The 27,896-nt window shown below is 38.6% G+C and overlaps 1 protein-coding gene across 3 annotated transcripts; it reads right to left on the reverse strand.

Moving 5' to 3' along the window:
* Positions 1-12,433: 12,433 nt before the first annotated feature.
* Positions 12,434-27,657, reverse strand: LOC143470376 (uncharacterized). 3 transcript variants are annotated; one of them, XR_013119356.1, is made up of 5 exons: positions 18,135-18,848; positions 15,044-15,610; positions 14,806-14,963; positions 13,395-13,557; positions 12,434-12,940 (listed from the first exon to the last, which is right to left on the reverse strand). XR_013119356.1 is itself a non-coding variant. In XM_076968477.1 (5 exons), exon 1 carries the CDS (start codon positions 27,515-27,517, stop codon positions 26,228-26,230), a length of 1,290 nt encoding a protein of 429 aa, XP_076824592.1. In that variant the 5' UTR covers positions 27,518-27,657; the 3' UTR covers positions 12,437-12,919; positions 13,395-13,557; positions 14,806-14,963; positions 15,044-15,610; positions 20,551-26,227. The 3 variants fall into 3 exon arrangements, 2 of the variants coding, with proteins under 2 accessions (XP_076824592.1, XP_076824590.1); XM_076968477.1 differs by lacking the exon at positions 18,135-18,848 and adding an exon at positions 20,551-27,657 and having other exon boundaries at positions 12,437-12,919; XM_076968475.1 differs by lacking the exon at positions 18,135-18,848 and adding an exon at positions 20,551-27,657 and having other exon boundaries at positions 12,437-12,940.
* Between the last annotated feature and the right edge of the window lie 239 nt (positions 27,658-27,896).

The following is a 27,896-nucleotide window of genomic DNA, read 5'->3' on the forward strand; positions in this document are numbered from 1 at the left end:
CGAGATTAAAAAGAGGAGAGCTTAAATGAAAATTCACAGAGTACATACATTAAAAATCTTGACTACACTGTAAGACAATTACATTGTGCTTGCACCTGAAAGATGCTGGTTGCAGTGTAATATATTCAATGATTCCTGTTTTTTTTTCATTAAACGAGAACGAATGCTGGGTGCAGTCAACCCAGCACTTGAAAAACTTCGGTCAGAAGCGGCTGATGATGCTGGGATTAACATATATTTCAAACACAACTTATAACGCAGAGAATACTCATCCTTCTTCAAATTCCACCATTCCAAAACATGCAATGTAGGAGGAATCTTTTCGTTTTAGTAATCTGATATTTCTGAAGATATGGATTCGACCTCACTAAAGTCATCACTGCTGGTTAGAGTTTGCGCGACACTCATGTTGAGTAAATTTTCAATGAGTGAAGCCTCCTTTTGCATAGAAGCCTCTACGTCAGTTTAGATAACAGTTTGGGGCTGAAGGGTTTCACCTTCAATCATTACTTTTACTTGAGCGCTGCGTGATCGTTAAAACTATTTTGATTCATATCGTGGTTGGAGCCAAGTATAAATATCGCATAAGGTTGATGTTTCGGATTTGAGTAGGAAGGAGAATCTTCTTGGATGCTTTCATTGTCGGTCGAAAGGTCTGAACACATTGAGTGGGCGGGTGAGTGCTATCGACAACTGCCTCACTTTGCCCTAAATCTGAATATTTTGTGATCAAGCTTTTGAGAAAAAGGTAACAAACTAGCTACTGTAACGTATTGATCTACTTCAATGAAAATAGTGGCAAAATTCCGTGACTCCAGTTGTACAATACAAAATAGTAAAATATGTGCATTGCTCAAACCTAAAAACGTTTTAGTAAATATTCAAGTGTCGGTTTTCGGGACGCTTTTATTGTTCAGCTGTGGTGCTGAACTGTTTTAGCACTTTCTCTTTTCACAAAATAGGGCAATCTCATCGTTGGCGATGCAACTTTATTTGAAAATAAAACGATCCAAAGCTGATTTATTTTGTTTTACCTGAATTTCAGTTGTTTACCAGTCACAAATAGGCAATTTATAAAAGTGTATTTAGCTAATAACTGATAAGCATTGTCATTCTGATGCTTAAATGATTTGTCGAAATTGGTTTTCATGTAATGTTAGCAAGAGTATTTCAATACTTAGGAAACTCGGAAACCATTTCGTTGTTCCGCTCAAACCAGTTTCAAACGTTTCAGTTGAATTATAATTCACAACAATATACTATATTATTGTGTAGGGCTGTGGCATTGTTAAGCAATAGGAGAGCTTGTCGCAAATTTTCTAGCAAGAATCTGGCACCTTTTTTCTTCGAATCAACCTTGGAGCAAGTTTCGTGCGTTTATTTCATCAGCTGAGGAATTTGCGCGAGATTTCTTGAATCTTCACTGCGCGTGTTCGTTCCACAATTTCATTCTTTTACCTCGTGCAGTTGAGGTGGTTGGTTGGTGGTTATGAGTAGTTTAGGATTTACAATACAATGGATGCAATACAATGGATTTATAATAAAGCGGAGTTCAGTTTGGCGTCGTAAGCAAAAAGGCGAAGTGTAAGATATTTTTGACCTTGTGACTGGTTTGAAGTAACAGCTTGTCTATGCTGAATTGAAACGTCATTGCTTGGCTCAAGGCCCATATTTGTTGGCCGGTTTGTCTGACTTGTTTAATAACGATAAAGTTTTGGTCAGGGCTGCAAGTTGTATTTTGTTTGATGCTGAAACACAGCTGGCGCTTGTTGCTGAGTTTGGTATTTGTTTGACCTTTGTTGTACACTTCGATGTTCTTGTTGTCAACCTTTGTTCCTGCTTTGTTGCAACTGCTCTCTGCGCGCGCTTTAGCGTCTCGGTCTCGTTGTTGCGTTTCTGCGCTTTGGCGTTTGTACAGTTTGTGTTAAAGAGTATTTTTGGAGCCTGTAAATTGGTGGTTTTTTTGGATTTTTTATGGATTTTTTTTGTTGGAGTTTATTGATTTATTTTGTCCTGGCCATGCAGTGACCTTCAGTTTTAATATGTTCAGTTTCTCTGGATTCTGTTCAACATTTGAGGTCGAGATATCTGGCATTTGGTGTTTCAGGAGAATTTGTTTCCCCAAAGCTGATCTGGAATTTGCAAATCTGAACATTTCTCGCTGTGAACTGAACATGTCAAGATTTGTACCAGAACTACAGTATACGTAGACAGCATAGAAACTTAGAAATCTGCGTTGGCTTTGTTCAGTGCAGTAAGATTGTGTTGGGGGTGTATTTTAAGCTTTATTTAACATTACGGTCACGTTGCCAAAATTTCACCTTTTTCAGATGACACAAGTGGTGACGTGTAAAGCATAAGCTACTCTACGACAACATTAATATTTGCAAGGTACGTTGTAAATATTCTTAGGAATTTTTCTATTTAATAAACGTTCTAGGGCCTTAATAATTGCCAACTGTACAATTATGATGTCATTGGAGGCCAAGTTTGATAATGATTGTGTCTTCTCCATCGCCCTTTTGTGGGTCGTCACCTTCATACGGTGATTTATATAGTCCAGGTGAGATTGTTTTATCGCTTGAAATAAAACTTAGATTTTTTCATACTCGTTTCCCAAGATTTTTCTTCCATCAGATGGGCAACTTTAAAGTTCTAATTTTTCTTCTAGTCACTTTCATCCACTTCCATACAACCAGTAACTAATAGTGGTTACGCCCATAGTAAGTGGTAATGTAATGTCTTTTTTGGACCCATACCTTATTCTTACCATGTTAAATATGGCTTTCACCGTGAATCGGTGTTGTTTATTTTTATTCCTCGTTTTAATTTTTTGCAGGTGATTTCCCTGAGTTTCTCTTACAAACCAAACATTTTCACGTTTCACGTTTCCCAAACACTGTGACAACTTGAAACACAAGCTTCAAGACGTACCCACTACAACAATTCAGTGGTGGGTGGTTATACCAAAACAGTAATGAAATTAGTAGACACATAGCTACGATTAAAAGCTATTTTAAAGTTTTTTAGCAAGTGTATTCGATCGCTTGTTATATTGTTTTGTTTCACAGAATCTTTGCCAACATTCAAATTCGCTTCAATAGCTTTAAAAGCTCAACTGGCGGTGCGGCCTCAACCCAGATATAACTCGCCATCTGTAGGTCTCGTTTAAGCAATTAGTTTCCTGAATTAAAATAATCAATTGGATTGACCCTTCTGTTACTTTTTAAGGCCTCATGGAAGTCTAACAACCATTCAACTCACCAACCAAAGCAATGTTTAGTGGCAGAGCATTATAATGCTAGGAGCGCGCTGGTAACCAACGAGGGACGATGAGAAGAAGTAACGATGAGACAAACACGGAAGAGAGAGGAAGCTTCCGACGACAAGTTGCCGGCGCGCCAGTGCATCGTAGGTTACGGTTCAGGCGGCATTACCATCGCACATTGCGCCCCTGGTGTAGAAATGTTAAACATGTAGTGCAGCAAAAAGGTACATTTTATACCAATGGGACATTATGTTATCAGACTAATTTAACTTCTATAAGAATTCGTTAAATTCCCCTCTATGAAAGACAGGGACATTTCGTATTTTTGTGTGTTTTTCTACTTCCTTCCTTCCTTCTCTTTTTCTATTATTTTTGTCGTCGGTAGAGGGCGTCAATGCAAATGCGATGGTAATTTTTTTTTCAGGTAGGGTATATCCCAAATGTACCTGAAGTAGCCTAGTAAAGTTTGGAAGATCCGAGGTGAATTTTCAAATATCTTGTTTGCTTAGGCCCTTTATATGTTGCATAGTTTACAATGATATTATTTTTACAATAATTTTGTTATTAATTTCGGGTGTTAACATAATAGCAATAATAATATTGAGCAGATTAACTATTGCTTATTTTGATACCTGTTACATTTACATTTTACCATAAATGCAAAGATAATTTTTAAACATTTTTTCAATATAACTGTTTTGCAATTTAACCAAAGGACAGTTATCTAAAACCAGTAACAAATTTACTGCGATTACCTTGTATACAATAAGATAGCGCCGGTGCTGGAGTCGATGGCATAATGACTTTCTCTATCTCTTAAAATTGATGGGATTGTTGTTGTGTATTGTTTTATCGCTTGTCTTATTTCTCTCAATATAGTCTGAATCAGTGAGTTCTTCGGTCTTATATTGTGTGTTGACTGTGTTTTATCGTCGGGAGGGTGCAGGACCCGATGCAGCACTGGGTTCGCCAAGCCCAAAGCGATCCAGTGTCCCCGGCCCAATTTATGAACATTTTGCCCTCGCGCCCCTACACTAGCCTCCACCCTCACAACCCTATCCTAGGGGAACAAAGTGCCGTGTAAAATAGGGTAAGGACCTCCGACATTTCGCGCCTCCCCTAGATGGCGGCACTGAATGAAACAAGTAGGTCCGACGGGGCATTAAGCCACAGACACAAACAATTCGACGCTTATGGGGTTTGTTGTGGGTCCTCAGATAAAATAATGCTCCTAGGGTGTAGCTCGCTTAGGTTATCCAGCACTATTTTATTTCAACCTTGCGGACAAACTTTTAGGGTTTTTGTTTTCGGAACTGCACAATTCTCTTTAGTTATTCCCATTATGTCCATCGACTCCAATGCACTTATATCTCTATTTTTTACATATACTGTATTTCTAGGCATAACACTCTATACTTTCCTTTATTCTGGCACTCCAACCTAATGCAGCGATTGGATCGGTGCCTTAGCGCGCAACACAACCTTAAAAAGATAATTCACATACTGTATGGCCGGTTTGAGTTATCGGTGTTGGTTTCAACTTTTTTTTTCAGGTGATCAGGTAAAGTATTACAGAGTTAAACAATCCTAGGTTGGCCGCACTTCTGTCTTGTTGACTGCATTTTCAGGCAAATAAAATTGAAACAACAACAATAGGCCACAACATCCAACGCGACCACCTGCCTACTCTTATTGCCTTGTATAAAATTCTCACAACACACAACACCGCGTGATACCGGCTAGGTCCCTCCAACATTTCATAGGTGAGGTAGGGTCATGAGTTGTTGTTTTGTTTTTGCCTTTTCCTCCACAGAAAAGATGTAAAAAATTTCTTCTTGGGTCCCCAAATGCTTGTCCGCCCAACCCCGTTGTTTCATTTTGCGCGATTGCGGCGGTTAGCGACAGGTTAGAGGTAAATATATGAAATGAAACAACGATCAACGGTTGGCTGGACTCCCCCTGGCTTTAAGAGAAGGTGGTCGCATCGTAACCTACCAAATCCTATATTAAAAAAATATTAAAAAAGTATAAATTACATAATATATAGAAAAGTATTTGGTTTGTTACAACGGTCTTTATCCCGCTTTTCTTCACCATCAGTAGCGAAGTGGGGGATTCTTTCCGTTCCCAAAGAACCGTTCCGACGACTGCCACCTTGACGCGGTGGAACGGCTTCAAAAACTAAGAGCAGTCGACTATTTGGCACCATCGCTACTGTCAACAAATGCACAAAGTTAAGCTTTCAGCAGCTTTTTAGGCAAAGGTCATATATATCTGCAAATATTTTGGCATAATAGCAGACTCCCATCGGCTTCATTGTTACGGCTTACTAATCGTAATTTTATCAATTTAATAATAATTATTTAATTTAGTTCTAATCAATACATTTTGCTTTGAGAAGAAAACTTTGCATAGACTGACGCTTCAATCTAAGGAACGACAACAACATGCATTTCCATAGGATTGTATTAAATTATGTTGTTCACAGTTTTTATACCGTTGATGTGTTTTTAATTTCACGTCACTTCACTGCACGTCACACTGCATGTTGCGTCATAAATCATTTATTAATATAACCACTGTTTTAAAATTAAATGGAGATTGTTGATCGATTTTCTCCTTAGGGCTAATAACAATAAGTTCGTAGCAAAACAGTTTACACCACGTGTGTGGTTGTCAAGACACATCTAATTGTGATGAAACCAAGAAGTGTATTCGACTGAAATACCTTCCAATGTAAATCTAACTTAAATTTAACCTTAAATGAACTTTTGCATACTCTTTCTTAACTGCAAAATTGAACCTGTTTTACCTTTCTATCCTCAGTTTGCTCTCGACAAATTGCGCACAGAGCTCCTGCGTCCGAGTAAGGAGTGCAGGCAGGGCCTTCTGGAGGAGAAGAACCTGTCCGTCCCGATTCAAATAGAAGGATGAGCGCCGGAAAGAAATAGAAAGGGCGATGTGTTTTGATGACGTCAATGTTTCATCATTTTATGGTGTCTACAGTGTATGAATCGGTTTTTAATAAACGAATTTTTCAAAGGAAATATGAAAACGCGTTTTAGTGATTCGAGTTTGTCGGTCGTGATGTGTTCGATGAACTTTGTTATGTAGGATGAAAACCTAGGAATTCTTATTGGATTTCCAGCGGATCCTTAACTACTCAATAGCTTGAAGCCGATGCAACGACTTGCTAGAAGTGTGAAAGACCTCTTATACTGAAGGTTTAAAACCATTGCAGTATAAATCAATGTTTTTAATGGTTGTTCATATGAATGTGTAATAGCCCCTCCGTTAAAATGGTGTTTCGCCTTTCGAAAGTTCCGAGTTCGAATCTCAATTCAGCTTTGTAGTTTACTTTTTGCTTTAAGCTGAACGTGGATGGAATATAACAGATGGATGGATGGATGGATGGAATATAACTGTTAACAGAGGAATTTCTCTAAGGTTCGTACAAACGTCACAGTTAGTTCTCACTACCAGGTACTAAAAATTTTGGGGTCAAATCCCTGCCCAAGCGCTGGTCGTCTATTCTTAGGAAATAAAACGAAATTATCCTACAAAACTTTCAAAGTCGAAGCGTGTGATAGGACTGCACAAAATAGATTTTAACTTCCATAAAAAAATTTCAGTCCCACAATGAAATAAGGTCAAAAGGTATAAATGTACCGGTTGTGAAGGAAGTAAGCGGTGGCGCAGTGAAAATAGCAGCAAACAGCAGCAACTACAAACTGGTTCTCGGTTCAAACCTATGCCTATAGTCCAAGAAGAGTCTCTCGCGTAGTTCCCACTCCCAGGTAGGTCACTCAAGGTTTTGGGATCAAATCCCGGAGCAAGCGCTGGTGTTCCTTTCTTAACAGATACAACAAAACATGGGTTTTGCGTGTAACAATAACGTTTACTGAAAATATAGACCCATCATTAACTTATTCAGTTTTCTTTGATACTAATTGAGCCGCACAGTGTCTGTAGCTGTGGGTTGGTAGTCTTGTTTTCTACAGACGCTGGCAAGAATTTTATAACTAATCGTGCTAAATTTGCATTGTCCTGAAAGTTTTGGAAGCAGAGAGATTAATATTTCTTAACCACCTATTTAGTTATTGGCTTCGAGCTCTTGGGCGGGCAGTGAAATCATATCCTTAGCGCAGTTTCTACATGAAACCTATGGCATCCCTTTCTCAGCCCTCAAACTGGTAATATCTTTGATGCACTATCCTCACACATAAACATCTTTGCAACTCATGATATCTTGAAGTTACTGCACTCTGATTGAAACTTCACTGTTTTCAAAAATCACTTTGTCCACTTGTTCGTGTGACAATCTATATTTGGGTTTGAAACTTCATTGTTAGAAATATCCGCAAGTAACCAGCTACATCACTTTTGTGTGAAAATTCCTTGTTTATAGATTGTTTCAAGTTTGTGGTTAACTACTAACTTCAATGGTTTGGTAGTGTTTTGGTTGTAATAACATTTGTTGTTCTGTGTGCACAGCACTGATAGTAAATACTGACTTAAATCAAGCGGTGTTTTGTGCCGTATGATGTATTCAAAGTTGTTTATATGTAGTATTGTAACTTGAACGTAAAGTACACAGGAAATAATTTCATGTTAAAGAGTCATGGGAGAGTAATTCCATAACATTGTAAACATCCATACACGTACTCAATTGCTTCTAAATGCCTGGGTAATAGGGTAATGGGGTAAACTAATGGAAAACAGAGCATGAGAGGGCGATCCACTTTAAACTGTAAGGTTGTGATTTTCAGGCTTCCAGATCATTAGGAAGTCCGGAAGAAAGAAGAGGAAGAGCAAACGTGGTGATGAGAAGTCGCCATTCTTCTCAACCTCGTCCATCCAGCATGCACCTAGCACCAACATCAAAGCCAACTAGCAGTGTTGCTCCTATCTCCGCCCCACATCTCACCTTGTCGAGGCCAAACTCCGCTTCCCCGATGTCGGCCGTGCAGAGGCTCGATAGTTTAGTTGGAAGTCCGAGAGGGTCGAGTAAGGATGTTACTAAGTCATCTCCTCGATCCATCAATGGTGATGAAGCAGCGACTCTGAGACCGAAGTCTTCTGATGGACTTCCGAATCAGCACCGCCCAGTGTTTGCGTTTTCCACTCCAACCTACTCTGCCCACTTACCTCGTTACGGTCATCGTGTCGGAACCCCACCGACGGAATTGGGCGATCTCGTGAGATGACGTCAACTCCTGTTTCATCTCGTTCAGATCTTGCAGGTGCAGGTCCGATGGTTACGAATATGATCCGGAAAGATGTCCCACCTCCATCTGAGAGTATCACGTCTGCTCCGAGTCCGATCCGAAGAGATGTTCCTCCTGATGCGTCAGCCTATTCCTCGCTTTCACGACGTCCAAGGGCTCTGGTGACTCCCGACAAGTCTTCTTCATCCGTTGCAGATGAATCCTCATCTTTTCATCGAAGAACTCCAACTCCAAAGGAGACGACCACGGAGGAATCGGACAAGAGTACCTTGTGGTATGAATACGGATGCGTTTGAACTCCAACAAGGCTGCGATCTTCTTCAGTCTTCACAGCATAGTTTATTATTGTTTTCACCGTTGCACTGAGCTCGCTTTTTTGTATTACTTGCACTGTATCATGATCCTTGGCTCTCCTATCTATATAACCATGTACTGAAACGCTCATCTATATTACTTTCAAGTTATCGCGTTTCTTTGCTTGATCAAATCGACTGTGTACTATCGAGTGCGTTTTACCCCTTTTTTTTATTAGGTATGTGCCTTGATGTAGCTTGTGTCTAATCTAGATTGAACTGTAGTGTCTTAGCGCGCTTTTGAAACTGATTTTCTACGAGCCGATATTAATTTCCTGTAGAAATCGTATTTCACGCCTGTATATATTTACGAAATATGGAATTATGTATCGTGTAGAGCAGGGGTTCCCAACCGGTGGTACGCGGGAGCTTTTCAGGTGGTACGCGAGCAGCTCTCCGTTGCATGCGATATACAGTATAGTAGTATAACAATTTAATTTTGAGTTGCTAAAATATGCGAACAACACTTTTATTTCTTTCCGTACTAAATTTTCTGCACTCAGTAAGCTACTTTTGTCGATCTTGCTCCCTGCTGTCATTGTTATTAATACAATGCTGCTGTGCGAATATTGGATCAAATTAGTTGTTTTGAAAATAGTGGTACGTGTTGACAATCCGTGGTGGCTAAGTGGTACGAGAACATAAAAAGGTTGGAAACCCGTGGTGTAGAGTAATGTTGCGGTCACATGCATACTGTGTTTGGTTGCATGAAATACAGATCTTGCAAAACTGTTAGTTCGCGTGGGAGTAGATACTGCAATGCAAAGCGTTTTGAACTTTTTTGAAGCGCTTTTAGCATTTATAACAAAATTTAGATTCCATATTATCCCTTTGATAAACCTAAATTTCCCATAACTAATGGGACGTCGTGTTTGCTCAATGTAGGCGAACCCTAAGTTATATAAGCGTTTTATATATTTTTGATGCTGTTATAATATATTTTGATAAAGTTGTATTGAACCGGTTAAAAAGACAAACGTTTTGATCCAAACTAAGTCAAAAGTTATCAAAATGTAGAAAATAATCGCAAAACCACAAAAGTATAACGCTAGCACCCCAAGTCGGGACAAAATATCCCATCGTTCTAGAGCAGGGGTAACGAACCTATTCGCTGTCGCGGGTCACTTTGTCAGTTACAGCTGAGTAAGCGGGCCGCACAACTTTTTAGCCATACCATGAAAACTTGCTCGCGCTAACGGTCTTTTGCACTTTAAACAAAACAGTTTTTCTTTTCCTCGATAAAGAAAAACATATCAGTCCATTCTTTTTTAAATACTCCTTTTTCATCTGCCATCTTTCTTTGCTGAAGACATTGAAATAAACTGCCAATTATGGTTGAAAATTAACAAGTGACAACTTAGAGAACCTGTAAAATTTTGCATAATAATAATTAGCATTCAAGCGCAACCGCTTCATTCGACAGGTTTTTAGCTGCTCACGCGGCAAAAAAAATACTTCGGTTGAGTGCGGCAATCTATTGAAGACATAGGCCTATTGCTGCGACTTGATTGTGCTATCAGCTTGTGACATCGCATTGAGCAAAGATTAGAAGCAGGTCGAAGAAAGTTCAAGACTGCTGGTCTTGCCGGAATGCTTCGCCATGCAAGAGCGATTGTCAAACCGATTTGCGGGCCGCATGTTCGTCACCTCTGTTCAAGAGTGGTTCTCTAACCCAGGGTCGATCAAACCCAAACTCGGGTCGTCAAAGAAATCTCTTTGGGTTGTGAGCCCATCCGACTACAAATTTTAAAACGTTTTCTGTTTCAGAATTTAAACAAAACCAACAAATGGTAAATCTGTAAACTTATATGTGAGGTCCAGGTGCTGTTACTTTAGCTATGATGGCGTCAGTTGCCAGGTATGCAGCGCGATAAGAAAAAGAGTGAGTTATACAAAAATTAGATCGATATCACTGCCCCACGTCACGAAATAAAAGGTTTTCATGGAAGTATCGATCGTACGTAGAACATATTGGGCAGGTTTTTATAGATAAGTTCAAAGGTTTTAGAAAAGCCTTCGAAGAAAGCATAAAGTTAGAAAATATTATGTTAAATAAAATATTGGTGGTTATTTTTTTATATTCACGACTAAAAGATTTTATGTGTATAGGTAATGCAGTTTCTCTTATTAAAGTTATCGTCATTCCACCAACAAAACGATCTCTGATATAGATCAAAATCATCAATAGTTTCTGAACGGCTGCCGTAGATGAGGAACAAGTGACAGAGTGCGGTTGCAAATAATACAGAAACGAATCCAAAAAACCGTCAACTAAGACTAACTTTGCTTTCAAATAGGGCAAATGGGGATATGACGCAATTATAAGCACTAATATGTCATGGCAGTAGCAAGACCATTATACCTCATTCCTCCTCGACACTTATAGTGACGTCATCACTGAATACGTCGACGCTAAAAATCTGGCCCAGCTGGAGGAAAGATAGGCGAGGCACTCCGAAGATCATGTGGTGAAAAGATCGCAATCTCTCACGTTCCGGTTGGACAATCAAAACAATTGAGATATTTACGTCATCTTGGATGTTTACTGAAACTTATTTTTTACTTTTTAAAATACTAAGATTGAGTTATCAAAATTCCAACTAAATCTCTGAATTAAATAACTGTCATTGTTTTCAAAGGTATAGGCCTATACTGTTCATCTCCAGCTATTTTCCCCCATGTTAACTTATAATAACTCAAATGCTACAGTATAACAAAGTTATATGAAATACCTTCCAATGTAAATCTAACTTAAATTTAACCTTAAATGAAATTTTTGCATACCCATTCTTAACCCCAAAAATGAACCCATTTTACCTAATTTCTATCCTCTGTTTGCTCCGGCTCCCAACAAATCACGCACAAAGCTCCTGAGTCCGAGTAAGAAGTGAAGACGAGCTTTTATGCAGGAGTTTTTTATTTTTTAAAGCGCGTTTCATTGAGTTGGGTTTGTTAGTCGTGAGATGTTCGATGAAGTTTGCGAATGGCAGGAAGTAGGCCTATGCCTTTCTCACCCTAGAGTAAGAAATATGCATTTGGAATGGGGAGAAGTTTACTTCGGCAGAAATATGGTTGAAATTTTCAAACCAAATTTTCGCATCAATTCAAACAGCAAGCTATTTGATGGTTATATATCTTTTTAACTTTATTGGCGAATGCCGTTGCATAGCTCGAGCACTGCAGGAGTTCCATTGATGCAATAGACCTCGGGTTCGAATCCCTATCTGTTCTCTTTCCTTTTTCAAGAATCTACATCTGATGTTTCTTTAAATCATCTCATCGTTTATTATTAATTATTATTATTATTATTATTAATCATTTAATTAACTCATCGTTGTTTGGTGTTGCCACTTCGTAGCTCGCGTCCTTCGACACTGCACTCGGTGCGAGAGGTTCCAGGTTCGATCCCCGGCCGTAAGCCACTCTAGCCCAAATCACGGCCATAAGCCGCTTTAACTTAATCCACGGCCCTAAGCCACCTTTAACCCAATTCAAGGCCATAAGCCACTCTAAAACAATCCATGGCCTTACGCCGCTCTTTGTCCTATCCCTCGGCCATGGGCCACTCTAAAACCTTTAAACCCTACCCCAACCCCACCCTCCCTTCCTAATCCCTTCTCTAACCCCGACCCCATATGTAAGTTAACGGCCTTAAGCCAACTAACAATGTCTGGAACTGAGGCGCCGGTCGGGGATGCGGGTGAAGTGGCAACATCAGTGGAACATGTTTTTTTATCTGGTCAGTGATTTCGAATGATATGTATTTAAAATTTGCAGCAAAATAAAAAGGGTACTTTAGCTTGATTGTAAAATCTTTGCCCTGCAGCATGAAGTTTGCGGGTTCGATTCCCGGCCGTGCAGCAGATGCAAAGAAAAAGCTTTGTGGTCGAAAGCTGATCATCAGCGCCCCTTATCGCTAAAACTCTTCATAAATCATAGCCCACTAGAGGGCATAAGACGTTGCCGCTCGTTGAGTAGCAAACCAGGTAGGTTCCGTGCGACGAAATTTCGACGATGGACTTCATGACGCATCCATTGTCCGGCGGCAGGGTTAGTGAGTGGATGCAGACCTGAGATGGAAGTGTGAGAACCTTGAATTGAATTTGAAGCAAATCGAATTAAAAAGCTGAAAATTGCAGATTCATACAAATATATTGTACAACATTTTAACTGGAAAAATTGTGTTCAAAATTCAGTTTTCTATCAAATTTTAAGGTAAATTTCTTCACACTAATACTGCAGCAATGCAATAACAAGTTACTTCGAAAAATAGGCCACGTTAAAATTAATTGAGAGTTTTTGTATTAAATCACGCTGTGATTAAAGTCATCAATTTATTAAATAGACAGGAGATTGATTAAAACACGTCAAAGTAATCAGGCCCCGACCAATCAAATACAATATTCATCACAGGAACCACCAGGTCAATATAACGGGAACAGTCAGTTCAATTGTAATCATATAATTGTGACGTCAAAGAGGTAGGTAAACACGCACACACCAATACATCAATAGCAATGATGGTTTCAAGCAATCCGGGTTTACCTTTGCTTGCTTTTCGGAGCTGACCACAATAAGCTGTCAACCAGATTGGGGTTGAGTTTCCCTTTCCCGGAGTCAGGCGATTCGCATACTATCGGGTCGACCAATCACCTGTCCGTGCGGTGGTGCTAGAGGGCGTATTAGAAGCAATGATGCGTTGATAAACCTGAGCGCAAGAAAACATTCTCGATAACGATCTCATTGTTATGCTTAGTATTGGGCTAGACCTCTTCTACGCGCATTTTGGCATCATCCATTTGTTGTGCACTTAAGATATTACGTTGTTAATAAACGTGTTTTCAATGTTAGGGAACATGTTCTCTACATCTTCCAACAGTGTAGTTGTTCCGTTGTTTGTGTTATTTTGGCCTTAAATTTGTTAAACTTAGGAATTATTTTATGGGTTTGGTGGCCATGCTAATCTACCATCTTATAGCACAATTGCGTTATTCCTATCTTGCATGTTTTAAGCCCTTGGGCTTTGCCACTTTTTCCTGCTCGTTAACTGTTCGTGAATCAAATAAATCTGCTGCTCAGCTCATTAATTGTTCGTGAGCATGTGTTTTATTGTGCTGTAATTACAACGGTTAGCATTGTAACTTTCGTTCCGTACAGTTAATCGTGAAAAATAAACAAGAGAATGCAACCACGCACACGCACATTTTCTTATTCACTCTAAAATCTACTTTTAAACATCTACTTACTAACCAATTTTTAACAAAAGTTTATGATTTTTAATAACTTATTTGAGGGTACTGGGATTTAGTCTAAACAGCATAACAACTAAACATGGCCGTTGCTACGTTCAAAATCTTTACACTGCTTAGTGCTGCTTTTATATCAAACACTTTTTATGAAACCTGTCAAAATCTACACAAAGTCCCATTTGCATGGTTAGTCTATTTGCTGTCGATTTTACCAACCTCGGAAATGTCAAAGTATTTTGATTGATCGTTTTAATTTCAAGTTAACAACAACATATTACTCATAGTTTTAAAATTCATAGTATTCTGCTTATAGAATTAAACTATATACAGTACTATAAACTATAAAGAATAGAAAATAGAAAATTCTGCTCATAGTTCACAGAGTCAAGTTGAGTCAATTTAAACTGTGACTTGAGCTAAGTCAGGTCAATGCTTTTAATTTCAAAAACATTTATGTCGACATGATATATCATACATTGCATTAAAATATCTAAGCAGTTAGTTTGTTAATGTTAATGCTTTCTGAAATTTTTTTGAAAACTATTCGTTTTTAACCTTTTCGTATAACGTGGCTGGTGGCTCCATTAATTCAGCACCTGGACTCGATCGAAGTCAAGTCATTCAAAACGTTTGACTCGATTCAGACCAAGTCATGAGAAATTTGACTCGAGTCGACTCGAATCATCGCAACACTGCTGTCAACTTACTTCCTCACATTTCTCCCACTCATATATGCCGTTGACCACTTGCTGGCGCACCCCGACAGACTGACCAATCCCTGGATTTAGCATCAAAACAACTGAAGGTCAGGATGTCCGTCATATAAAAAAACCATAGGTTGTCAATTGAATGAATGAGTGCAGGCCTGCAAGGTGCACATTTAAAAAACATGACATGAAAAAATTAAATTACAAATGGGTAAAGCCACACTAAACTCCTATTCACCTTCCATTCTACATTATTGAGGTCACAATCGTGACAGCTTTGTGAAGTCATACAGTTTCCTTCATATCCAATGCACTTGAGTAACATCATCCATAGGAAGAAACGTGTGCAGCTTGCAGCAAACTATGTCGCTATGTCACCAACTACATTTCATTTACAACTCGAAAATAAAAGTAATAGTACTATAAAAGTACTAGTTTGCAGAGTATTAAAGTATTTTGGATCTGACAGATTTGACAGAAAGACACAGGCGTTTCGCTGATGATAACTTCATGCTAACATTTTGCGTTCATGTTGTTAAGGTGGAAAGATACCGACACCGTTATGGTTCTGTTCAGCTTCAATCTCCATTTCTGCAGACAGGTCGACAAAGTAGTCACATCACGGCAAAGGGTGTTGTTTCCCATTCCTGCACTAAGCACACGATGGAAAATTTGTCCGCTGAGGTGTGCATGGACCACATGGTGTTTGGTAGGTCATGGGTGTAGATGTTGAAGAGAAGTGGAGGAATCAAGGCCGATCCTTGCGGGATGTTGTCTTTGAGGCGTCGTAGCTTGCTTCGCTGACCTTGACCGATAATTAATTTTCAATCAGTCATTTTATATCTTGATATAATATTAATACCTGCAAATACGAAAAAACAAATTTATCACAACCAATTAGTGATCATGCTTTGTTCTGTGATGTGACTTGATTTAAAGCTTTGGCTCCTCATTTTATGAAAATTTGAACAAATCAAAAAAAATCAAGCAGTAGAATTACTTTAAATATATGTAAAAATACAACCAGTGTTAAAAAATCAAGCAAGTAGGCCGGTAACGTAAGTAAAAAACATTTACTTAAACAAGGTTATAATCATTTGTTATTTATTTTTGTAGCAAAATGAGAAATAATGCTAAAATTTATCAGACTTTAAAATTAAATCTTGTTTCTTGGAGAATTTGGCTTTACAATTTTTTCTTCAAAACTTAAATGGGGTCCTGCCTAAGTACATCAAGCAATAAACAAAATATTCCTGAACCGGGAATCAAATTTGTTCAAAAAGATTTCAGTGAAAAAGATCTCAGGTTAGCAGAAGAGTTGAGAAAAATGTGCAATGAGAAAGGTAAAGAAAATGATCCCTGTGCATCAGCAGAGATCTTTCATCAAATGGGACTTCTTTATAAAATCAAAAGCCCAGACAAGATAAGTCTAATTCGCAGCGCTGCCCTTCTAAATGCTGTCATTTCCAGGCAACCTTCAAATCAACAACTTATAGATGATTTGCAACTGTTTTGCACAGAATTGCTCCAAACAGCTGGTGCTGAGAAAATGGATGCTGATTTAATGCAAATATCAAACCAGGCTGCACAAATGATCAAAGAAATGAGAGACACAGCTCAACAAGCATTATCGAGATTGGAAACTATCCCTTATGACATCACGATTGGGGAACAAAATCAATTGGAAGTAAAAAAGATTCATGACATTAAGTTGATTCAAGAACAAATAACACAGAAGTACGGTGATGTAATGAGATATATAGCAGAGAAATGCATTGAAATAATGGGCAAGAATCTGTGTGAGTTTTGTATTGCTGCGATGGGATCACTGGCACGATCTGAGGTCACACCTTACTCAGATTTTGAACATATTATTCTGTTAGAAGAAGGAGTGAAAAAAAGGGAAAAAATGAGAAACTTCTGGAATATTTTTGATGGTTTTCGGTAATCTTCAATACTATCGTGATCAACTTAAAAGAAACAATTATTCCCAGTGTTGCCATTCCAAGTTTAAACGATGTCACCAAAAAAGGCGGGGACTGGTTTTTCGATTCTTATACAACGCGTGGAATATCGTTCGACGGAATGATGCCTTTTGCATGTAAACTACCACTTGGTAGGACAGAAAAGACAAAAAATAAACCATGGACAACTGAATTGATACAAATAGTAAGTGACATGGTAAAATATTTGGACCAAGAAGAACTTATAAAAAATGGCTACAAGATTCATCAGGTGATTTGTACGACAACAGTCATTTATGGAGCCACACCATATATGGTCTGTTTACTGATCAAGTAAAATCAAGTCTCCAGAACAACAAAGAATCAAATCATGATCTTTTAAAACAACAACTCAAAGAAGACTTGAAAAATTTTGATGCAATCAAGAACTTAAATAACCTCTTTGCATCAAGCAAATGCAACATCAAGCGAGTAGTTTATCGAAGTACCAGTATATTTATAGCAGCTTTAGGACTACTATACTCCATTGATAAAGCATTCTCATTTGCAATTATCCAACAACTCCATGAAAACAAGAAAATCAATGATGAAACCGCACATCTGCTATCTTATGCTGTTGCTGTTAGCTGCCAAGTCAGACTAAGTTGGTATATGAACAAACAGAGCCAAGATGATTATGTTGGTGAAGATGAGGTTTATCGTGTCACAGATAACCCTTATTCTAAACTGACAAATTTTGTAGGCCACAAAAGTTCTGTTGATTACTTTATTATAGCATATAATTTGCAAAAAGTACTCAGAAATGACTTGTATAATCTGAGATGTGACATTACTATTGATCTAAAGCAGCGTTGTCCAACTGCAGGCCCGCAGGCCAACTTTGGCCCGCAGGCCAACTTTGGCCCGCGAAGTGATAGTCAGCTTTGATAGTCGCTATTGTCGAGGAAGAACCTTGACCGCAGATGTCACATTGATCAGTATTTAATAGCTAAATTTTGAACTATTCTAATTTCAGTTTTAATAAAAAAAGAGAACTTTTTTCAGTTCTAATTTCAGTTTTAATATCATTGTCACATTGTTGTTCAGTTCTAATTTCACATTTCTTCAGTTCTAATTTAAAAAGATTGGCCCGCAAGATAAAAAAATTTTCTGATTTTGGCCCGCGATGAAAAGAAGTTGGACCACGCTGATCTAAAGGATAAATTCAAAATGCTGTTTTTACTTGGACTCTATGATCAAGAACTATCAGTGAAAGCAAACGATTCTTTGAACACAAACCAGGAAATGCATCACTTGATGATGAACACTTTATAAAATGTCTTGAGGCATTTGCATATTATCGAAAAGATCAAATCAAAGACTCACTTTCCGTGTGGGAGCAGCTGGATCAACAAGATGTACAAAATTCCAGATGTATAGGACGTTTGATGGTTTACAAAGCATGGTGCTTGAAGAAGTTGAATCGACATCAAGAAGCACTTCAGCAAGTTGATGACGTCATAAGTAAAATCCATGACTTGAAAGTGTCGGAGCAAAATAAATATCAATGTTTGAATCAGCTGCATCCTATCAATGGCTGGTGTAAACAGGAGATTGGCCAATATCAAGATGCTGTTAAAGAATACAGAGAGACGCTCAAATATCTAGATCTTCGAGATGATCAGAACCAACCTGCTGTTAAACTAAGCAAAGAACGAACATTACATAACATCGGATGGTGCTTGTATGAGCTTGGTGATTATGATGCTGCAATAAGTGAGGTGAAGGAATCACTTGAGATTTGTGAACAAAACAATCTTCCTGTAGTGGACAAGTGCGACTCCTACTGGTTATTAGGCAAGTGTCACTTTGCCAAAGCAGAATATGACACAGCTTTAACATATTTTAAAACAGAACTAGATCTGAGGTTGCGCAATGTACCAAGAAGAAAACAAGACTCTGATGAAGACATCAAAGAAGCAAGAAACAACATAAATAAGTGTGAAGAGAAACTAGAAATAAAATAAATGTTGTCATTATTATCTGCCTTGTAGCCAACTTATATTTTGCTGGAAGTTACAATGACAAATGCATTTCTTATGCTTAAAAGCTTTTCTATATGACATCACTGTACATACTTGCAAGGTCAATAACAATGTTTGCTGTCAGACTGTCCTGATAACTCTCTGACCCTAACCAGCTATTGTAACATTTTACCGTTACTGATATTTAGTAATGCTTACTCTGTAGTTTCTATTGTCTGTTTGTGACTGAAACCAAAATGAAGCCGAAGTTAATTGACTTCAAGGTTTTCCGTTGTCGAAGTTTGGCAAGATTAAGAAAAACCCTAAATTTCTTCAATTTACCAACATTTATGTCTTCTAATTTAACTTTCCCACGTTATCATGACTCATGAAAATCATCGAACGAGAAAATGTGATGTCATGAATATTGTCGAAATCTAAACTCATAAAAATCATAATTAAAAATTTTCCGTGATTTGTTCAAAAGCAGAAAAAGAGATATGTGACGTCAATCGAAATTTCTTTTTATTATAACTCTTAAAAAGCTTGGCTGGTAGCTTAATCTGACTTTCATTTCTATGTAAAAACTGGTTTGTTTTTAAAATAAAACTTAGATTCTTTAATGAACTTGTGATAATAAGGGGATATTATAGTATACAGATCGAATACAGTTTAGAGTTCTTATTTTCAGAAATCTGCATTGCGAAGCATTGCATTGCGTATCGATGACTTCCTGTTTTCCGTTTTTGGTCGTAACATTACTTTCGTGCCTGCCTATCCTGCGTAAATTATTCACAGCTATTCAATGCATTCAGTTTGCTAAGATCATCGCTGTAACATGGACGTCTCTATGCTGTTGCTGTGGCAATGTTTTGTCAAAATGTATTTGTTCAAAACTTCAAAGAAACTTCAATATAATCAGCATATACAGTTGTCATTCCTGTGCAACCATTGTTGAATTCAATTTGAAGAAGTTCAATGTTAAGATAGACAACTTTGTTGTCATTTTCACAAGACAATAAGTCGTCAAGGTGAAAAATTAAATCTGAGAGTGAGAAAAGCAGACAACGTAGGCCTATACCAAAGCAGCTAGAACAAAACAATTCACTAATATAACTTTCTCAGTTTTTTTCCATTTTTAAAAATGACGACAAGTTCGCTGATGTTACACTCGCGGTATTTTCATTATTTTGGATTGTCTTCATAATAAAATAAGTCATAAAGGGCGATTATTTTTGACCTAAAAATTGAAAATTTTAACATATGAATTATAGTCAAATTACGCATTATTGTAAGTTACAAAAAGTTAAAATTTATTGTAGTAGCCTAAATTAAGGCAAAAATTGAACACAGACCTAGACTATTCTGAAAAAGGAAATGAGCTAATTTCAAATCACTGCTAAAAAAACTGCAACTAAGACACACACAACAAAAATTGTTCAATACATTTGTCTAAACTAAAGTTACATGAAGTTATTGAACTATCCACAGCAAAACCGAAGCAAGAGCTGATTCACAATAAGTAGACAATGACCATTGCAACATTATGACCATTTACAACAGTATAAAGTAGGCTACAAGGTGTACAATGTAAAATTTCAAGTTCGCCTACAGTGCAACCTCTAAGACACTATGACGCTTTAGGTTTCGTCACAATGGATAGCTGTATTTGACTTAGCTATCGTCTTGGTTAGCATACGAGTCCCTCTCACTTCTGACCGTGAAGTTTGATTTTTCGGTTTACATCAATACGTAAATGTTATTTAACGTACACTTACCTATTGATAAATCGCCTGCAAAAATAATGAATACCCCGGCAGCAACAGAATACACTTTTATTATAGCCTTCAGTCGCCCAACAAATGTAATTCAGGTAATCACGTTTTAATGCACTCGTTTTACTGTATCTCCATCAACTCTCCCCGACTCGCAACCAAACCATCCCCTTTTTTAGCATAAATCTTTTTTTTTGTCCGTTCGTTGTTTTTCTTCAAAAGTTGCATCATCCTGGCCAAGTTTGACCTCTGACGTATTTGTTTTCCAATTTCCGAACCAGTTCAATCAAGGTCTTCACATTATCATTTCTGATGCAGATGTTTTTCTGCACGTAGGCTATGACGTGACACAGAGTCACGTGGTTTGGTTGTCACATAACTCTCCACCCGAGACCGGAACGTGACGTAGGAACGTTTTTGCAGAGGGAGCAGGCGACCGAAGCAAAAGGTCGAAAGAAACAATGAATGGCACAAGAGAAGAAACATCGCTCTGGAATTAGGATTCCTTCACGATGTAGATGAACATTTAGGATACAATGTCTGAAACTCAAAAGCATATCGATTAATAATATCACAAACACAAGCAGATAATTACAGGTATAATACATAAGTGGAATATGTTTAAAGTAATAATACACGACATGATACGTATTCGTGGAGTAACGTGAGCGTAGATCATAGCGATATATACAAGCATAAGCAAAAGTATGTACATCACATTTAATTGTCAGACAAGTTCAGAGTTCGTTTAAAACGAGAAAACTTAGTGCATGTCAATTTCACCAAAAATGGATTGACAATTTTGAAAAGCCAAACAGTCCAAATAATGGTCCAAACAATTGATAAAATAAGCAAGATTGAGAAAATGCCACTGATGACTGGGGAGTTTATACTAAAAATCATTTGAAAAAGGTGTTTTTAAAGGTTTTAGAAACAGTATTCTGAATATAGGATAAATCGGCTTGGGTATTAGCTTGGGGTGTGCCGCCAAGAAAAGTGTAAAGCTTAACCCGTATGAGGCGTGTCTGACTGACTGCTTCCAGGATTCCACTGAGATCATCATGTCCATCAATGTTGCCAGGAAACAAGTTAATGAGTGAAGAGAAATTAAGGGTGAACATTGGAGCTTTTACATTCACCGAGGACGAAGTAATGGAGTGAGGGTCATTATGACGTAAGGTCAGCGTGTAGTTATCGTATACATAGAAAGTTCCATCAATAACAAAAGTAACTGTTTTTCAGGAATGTAATTTTCAACAAAACGCACATCTTTGTGTACAAATTCAAATTGCGCATGCTGGACGTCTAAGTAGATGGCTGAGGACTTCACTAGGGAACAAAGGGCCTATGACGTAGAAAATGTCAGCCAGAAATGATTGGATTTGGCATTCTAAGTAATGGATATCACTCGTCAAATGATGAATTGTTTCTTTAGTGAGATCTGTTGCTGCATTCAACAAATAAGCTTCTGCAGCGTACATAGAAAAACTATGTAAAGGAATTGCAATTTTTTTGAAGTATCCCGAGCAACTTGCAATGTGTTGATGCGATTGCAATTGAAGGGGACAAGTATAAGTCCGCTAGGTGCGCGTGTTGCGGTGTCGTGGAAGCAAGTCCTTACCGGTATAGGACATGTCACCCGTTTGTGGATTGACACACCTAGTGACTTAATTTCAAGACGAAAAAGTTCATTGTGCTTATGGAAATGCATTAAAAGCGTCTCATTGTCGTGCCCTATGCGTTTGTATCGGCAATTTATTTTGCTACTTATGTAGTCCCATATGTAGCAACTTGTGCCCGAAACATAGGAGCCTTGAGTGATTTTGCAAGAGGACATCGATCCGATTGGACTGCTCATTTTACCTCTCGCATGATCATAAATAGCTAAGGATTTAATAAGAATGACGTTGTATACAGTATTGGAAGATTCGGTAGGCCATTTGTAAGTTATGACGTTTCTGGTAGAAATCGTCCAAGTAATGCCATCGGTCGTCGCTAGTGGTCCACAGCCAGCTGCGTGTTTTGTTCTTGCCCATTCTGCACATGCAGCGGGACTGGGCGCTTGTTCTATACGCGTTTGCGCATGATGGGTTTTCGCTCCAAAAAAGAAAAAGACAGTCTTAACCGTGCTGCTGACAAGGTAACATTTGTATATCGGGATGTGTACAGTATGGGGTGTGGGGTCATAAATCTCCACACGGCATTTTTGAATCAGTGTGCCTTTTTGCCCTACACAAGGGAAAGGTTTCTGCACAAAATACTCATTGATAATGACATTGCGGTGACAGAGGTTCAGAGAAAGGGGTAATATTGCTCCTGGTAATGTCAAGAGAATCACATGTGAAATAAAATGCATGACTAACGATATCGGTGTGGTTTGCGGATTATTCTGCCTCGTCTAGTAGTATAGGTATCTGCTGGTAGTTCATCAATGTCTTGAGGAATAACACTATCGGGAATATCCTGTTCCGTGTCTGAGTCTGAGGTGTCGACGAAGTCAGTGAGCGGAAACGGAAGGTTGGAGTGTAAGTTGGTGTCATGGAAGGAGGAAGGCAGTTGCTCCTCTTGTTCAGTATTAATATCAGCGAAAGCTAGGCCTGGTAAATAAGCTTGCTTTAAACGATCCAAAGAAACATTTTCATGTTTATTCTTAATTAATAGGGTGAAATATTTGTCTGTTCGATCTAAGACAAGGAATGGACCATCATAAAAGCGTGAAAGGGGCTTCCTATGTGCATCATGTCTCACAAAAACGTGAGAACAAGTCCAAAGGTCTTTGTGAACGTACGTTTTAATGGGGTAGGGCTCACGCGGAGGAATGTATCGAAGTTTTTCCATGTCTTTGCTGAGGGTAGTGACATACCTAGACAGAGGAAGGTAATTTTCATCAGGTGGTTCAAAGAATTCTCCTGGGAGACGAATTGTGGTTCCAAAAGTTAATTCGGCAGGAGAAGTTTGTATATCAGCTTTCATCGTTGCATGTAAGCCGAGTACAACCCAACCAAGGTTGTTTATCCAATCAGAATCTTGTGTGTGAGCTCTAAGGGCTCTCTTCAGTGTTTGTATTTTTCTTTCAACAGCGCCGTCACTACTTGCATGATAAGCTGTGGTATGAATCAGATGAGTACCCATGAAAGCCGCTAGATCTCGAAAAAGTACGGAGGTAAATTGGGAACCGCGATCAGTTGTTAATTTCATAGGAACACCAAAGTACGAGACCCAATTTAAAATCAATGCATTGGCAACCTCTTTAGCAGTGATATCTCGTAATGGAGCTGCAACCATAAACCTGGTAAATCTATCAGTGATCATCAGAATATGAGTAACCGTTACTGGGCGGTAAAGGGCCAAGTATGTCAGCATGAATATGGGAAAACCTTCCATCTGGTTTCTTGAATTTCTGCAAAGGGGTTACGGCATGTCTATGTATTTTAGATTGTTGACAAGGTATACATCTTCGAACCCAATCTCTACAATCCAAAAGAAGTTGAGGCCACACGTATCGTTTGGACATCAATTTTTGCGTTGCTTTGATACCACCATGAGAAAGTCCGTGTATTTTATCGAATACCTGTCGACGAAACGACTGCGGCAGAAGGGGTCTTGGTTGACCTTTACTGACGTCACACAAGATTGAAATGTTTTGATTAGTTATTGGTATCTGGCGAAGCTGTAATGACGTGTCGCCTGAAATCAAATCCTGTAATGTGGGGTCCGTAAATTGTTCAGCCGCCATTCGCTCAAAATCAAGCGTTGGAGAATCTTCGACAATCCCAGCAACAATTTGGTATTGATTGTCAGGTTGTTCGTTCTGTTTGTCATCTGAAACAGGGGAGGCATCTTGAGCTGGATCATTGGCGGGCGAACGTGACAAGAGATCTGCAGTTAGGTTCTGATCTCCAGGTATGTATTGAAAGGCCGACGTGAATTCTAAAACAAATGACAAGTATCTATACAAACGTGGGGATATTGAGGACAAGTCACGTTTAACCATAGACACTAAGGGCTTGTGGTCAGTGAAAAGAGCAAAGTCTCTTCCCTCTAAATAATATCGGAAATGACGTACAGCCATTGAAGCTGCTAAAGCTTCTCTCTCAATAGTGCTGTATTTCGATTGGCATTGGTTAAAATTCTTTGAGAAAAATGCAAGTGGCCGTTCAGTGTCGTCAACGATCTGTGTCAGTAAACCACCTGCTGCATGAAGTGAGGCGTCAGTGTATAGGCGTGTTGTTGCATTCCTGACAGGAAAATCTAAGGTCACCGTATTTGCAAGCACGTTTTTAGCTTGGTCAAAGGCTTCATTGGCTTCCGTTGTCCAATTGATGGGCTTTTTTCTCTTTGACTGGGTTTGATCATCTTGTTTAGTGGTGCTAAAAGAGTTGAGCACTTAGGAATAAACTTGCGATAAAAATTAATCATTCCCAAGAATCTGCGAAGATCTCTCATATTAGCCGGTTTTGTAAAATCAACAATAGCCTTTACCTTCGATTCCAGAGGCTGAACTCCATGTTTAGAAAGTCTATGACCAAGAAATGTTAAAGAATCAGCACCCAATACGCACTTATCTTTATTCACGATCATATCAAACTGCAAAAGCCTATCAAAAACTGCTGCGAGATGGGCTTTGTGATCTTTAGCTGAACTGGAAAAGATTATGATGTCATCACAATATACAAAACAGTTAGATAAACCTTGTAACACATGGTCTATTGCTCGTTGGAAAGTGGCCATAGAATTTCGAAGTCCAAATGGCATTCGTTGGAAGCAATAAGTAGCTCCCTTAAAAGTAAAAGCAGTCTTAGGGATATCTTCTGGAGCTACTTTAATTAGCCAATAAGCACTTTTCAAATCAAGGCGGGAATAAATACAGCTCCCAGCCATGTGGTTAACAAAATCAGACAAAAACGGGGTAGAGTAAGTATCCGGTGATGTGATAGCGTTCAAAAAACGATAATCAATGCAAAGTCGGAATTCCCCTGGGGTTGACTTCTGTACTAACTAACACAATATTTGAACGAAATGGGCTTGAGCTGGGAATTATTACACCCAATTCTAACATCCGGTCCAATTCCTTACGAATAATGGCTTCTTTTTCTGGCGAGAAACGAAACATTTTCTGCTTGATTGGTGCTGCTTGAGGATCGGTAACAATATGGTGAGTTACGCCCGGTATTGCACGTTGAGAAAATTTAGTGACGTCAAATACTTTAGAATATTTCTGGTAAACAAAGTCAAACTCGGTACTCGGTTGGCTCTGTTCAGCATCTGCATAAAAATGCGGGGTTTGTGAAAAAGAGCAGTCTGGTGTAGAATAAGCCGTGTTTGAGGCCTTCATCAAACGCTTAAGACATACATCCACAAGCAAACGACGCCAAGAAATCACAGCCAATTAGATTGGACGTTATGTTTTCGGCTACCAAAAATTCCCAAGTGAAATCATCCTCAAAACCCAAAGAAATAGTTAAGCATTTCTTTCCAACAACTCTAATAGTAGAGCCATTTATTGCTTGAAAATTGTAATAACTTCCTTTTGTAAAATCAGAGCAATGTTTTGCACACACAAAAGATTTAGGCGATCCGGTATCAATCATAAAATCAAGCTTAGTTTTATCATCATATATGTACATCAAAGAATTTGATTTTACGCCGCCGATAACTTCCAAAGGACCTGTCGGCGGCGCTAGGCGTTTTTTGCCAATGAATCACGCCTCCAACCACAAGGTGATTGACATTTGAAAGCATTTCGGCCATATCTGCTATGATAAAAGCATAAATTGGGAGCATTTAATTTGCGGTTAGGCGGATTAAAATTGCGCCTAGTTCTTTGAGCCGAATCTATGGAACCAGGAAAGAAGCGTGGTCTTTCATTGTTAAAAGCTCTGCCTGAATATTCAGCACCTCGGCTATTAGGAGAAAAATTCGGCCGAAATTGATTGCTGTAAAAGCGGTGACGCTGGGGTGATCGACTCGACCAGCTGGGTCGGGCGAACGAGCGTTGGTTTGTATCAGGCTTATTATTGCTAACATGACGTTGCATTCGCAGCCTTGCGAGTTCGGTTTCTAACATGTCCACACGTTTGGTAAGAACTGCATTCATGGAAGAAAGATTTGAATTGACATTTTGGACGCTGACTTCTGTTGGGTGAGTTTGATCAGAATGCGACATAATTTCGTCCGCGCGCCAAGCAAGGACATCTAAATCAGACTCTAAAGAGCCAGCAAGAATTTGACGGCAATGTAATGGCAATTTGTCAAGAAATAACTTTTTCAACAAAGACGTAACAACTGGATTATCATCAGAAAAGTTTCCAAGTAACTTTTTCATTTGAAATAAAAGTTCGGTAGGTTTTAAGTCACCCAATTGGACATTATACAATAACTGATTTAACCTCTGAGATTCATCAAGTTCGAATTCCTTTAGTAACGCTTCCTTCAACGCAGTATATGGCTTATCTTGTGGTTTATGACAGATAATATGTTCAACACGAGTCATATGTCTTGAATCTAGCGCACAAAGCACAAGATCATATTTTTCATACTCAGAAATTATTCCGTTCTGTCTAAAGACTCCATCTGCTGATTGAAACCATACGCGCGGGGCGTCTGACCAAAATGGCGGTAAAGAAACTTTAATTCCAACGCGAGGAGGATAATCTAGAGTCGATTGGAAGAAATTGAAATCAGGATTTCGACTGCTAGTAGGGAAATCAGTGCCAAATTTTACTCGAGACGTTCGAGACGGTCCAATGCCATTCATAAAAGAGTCAGCTTTAACACTTTCCGAGACTGACGATGCGCTCGAGGAAGGGGTTAAAGTTACTGAGGTTACTAGGTTAGTATCAGTGGCAATATCGCTCATGTTTAGTGGAACACTTGTTGACATAACGCTCAATTGCGGTAATGTGTTAAGGGAAAAATGACTATCAATAACGTTTTCCAATGGCTTCAGAAAATTCAATTTAGAAAACATAAGACAGGTTTAACAAAGAGCCATTAACCATCAATTATAATGTACAATAAAAAACACAGTACCAGTTAGAAGTAGCAAGGGTGAAGTTCCGTAAAAATTAACAGCAGTAGAAATCTTGATAAATGTATGACGAAAGTCCGCTGAAGTCCCACGTTGTTAAAGTATTGCATACAAACTCTCACGGTGAAGGTCTTGAGTTCCTCACTCGGGGCACCACTTATGACGCTTTAGGTTTCGTCACAATGGATAGCTGTATTTGACTTAGCTATCGTCTTGGTTAGCATACGAGTCCCTCTCACTTCTGACCGTGAAGTTTGATTTTTCGGTTTACATCAATACGTAAATGTTATTTAACGTACACTTACCTATTGATAAATCG

Source organism: Clavelina lepadiformis, chromosome 9 (assembly GCF_947623445.1).
Source record: "Clavelina lepadiformis chromosome 9, kaClaLepa1.1, whole genome shotgun sequence".
In the NCBI taxonomy this organism is placed as follows: Eukaryota; Metazoa; Chordata; class Ascidiacea; order Aplousobranchia; family Clavelinidae; genus Clavelina; species Clavelina lepadiformis.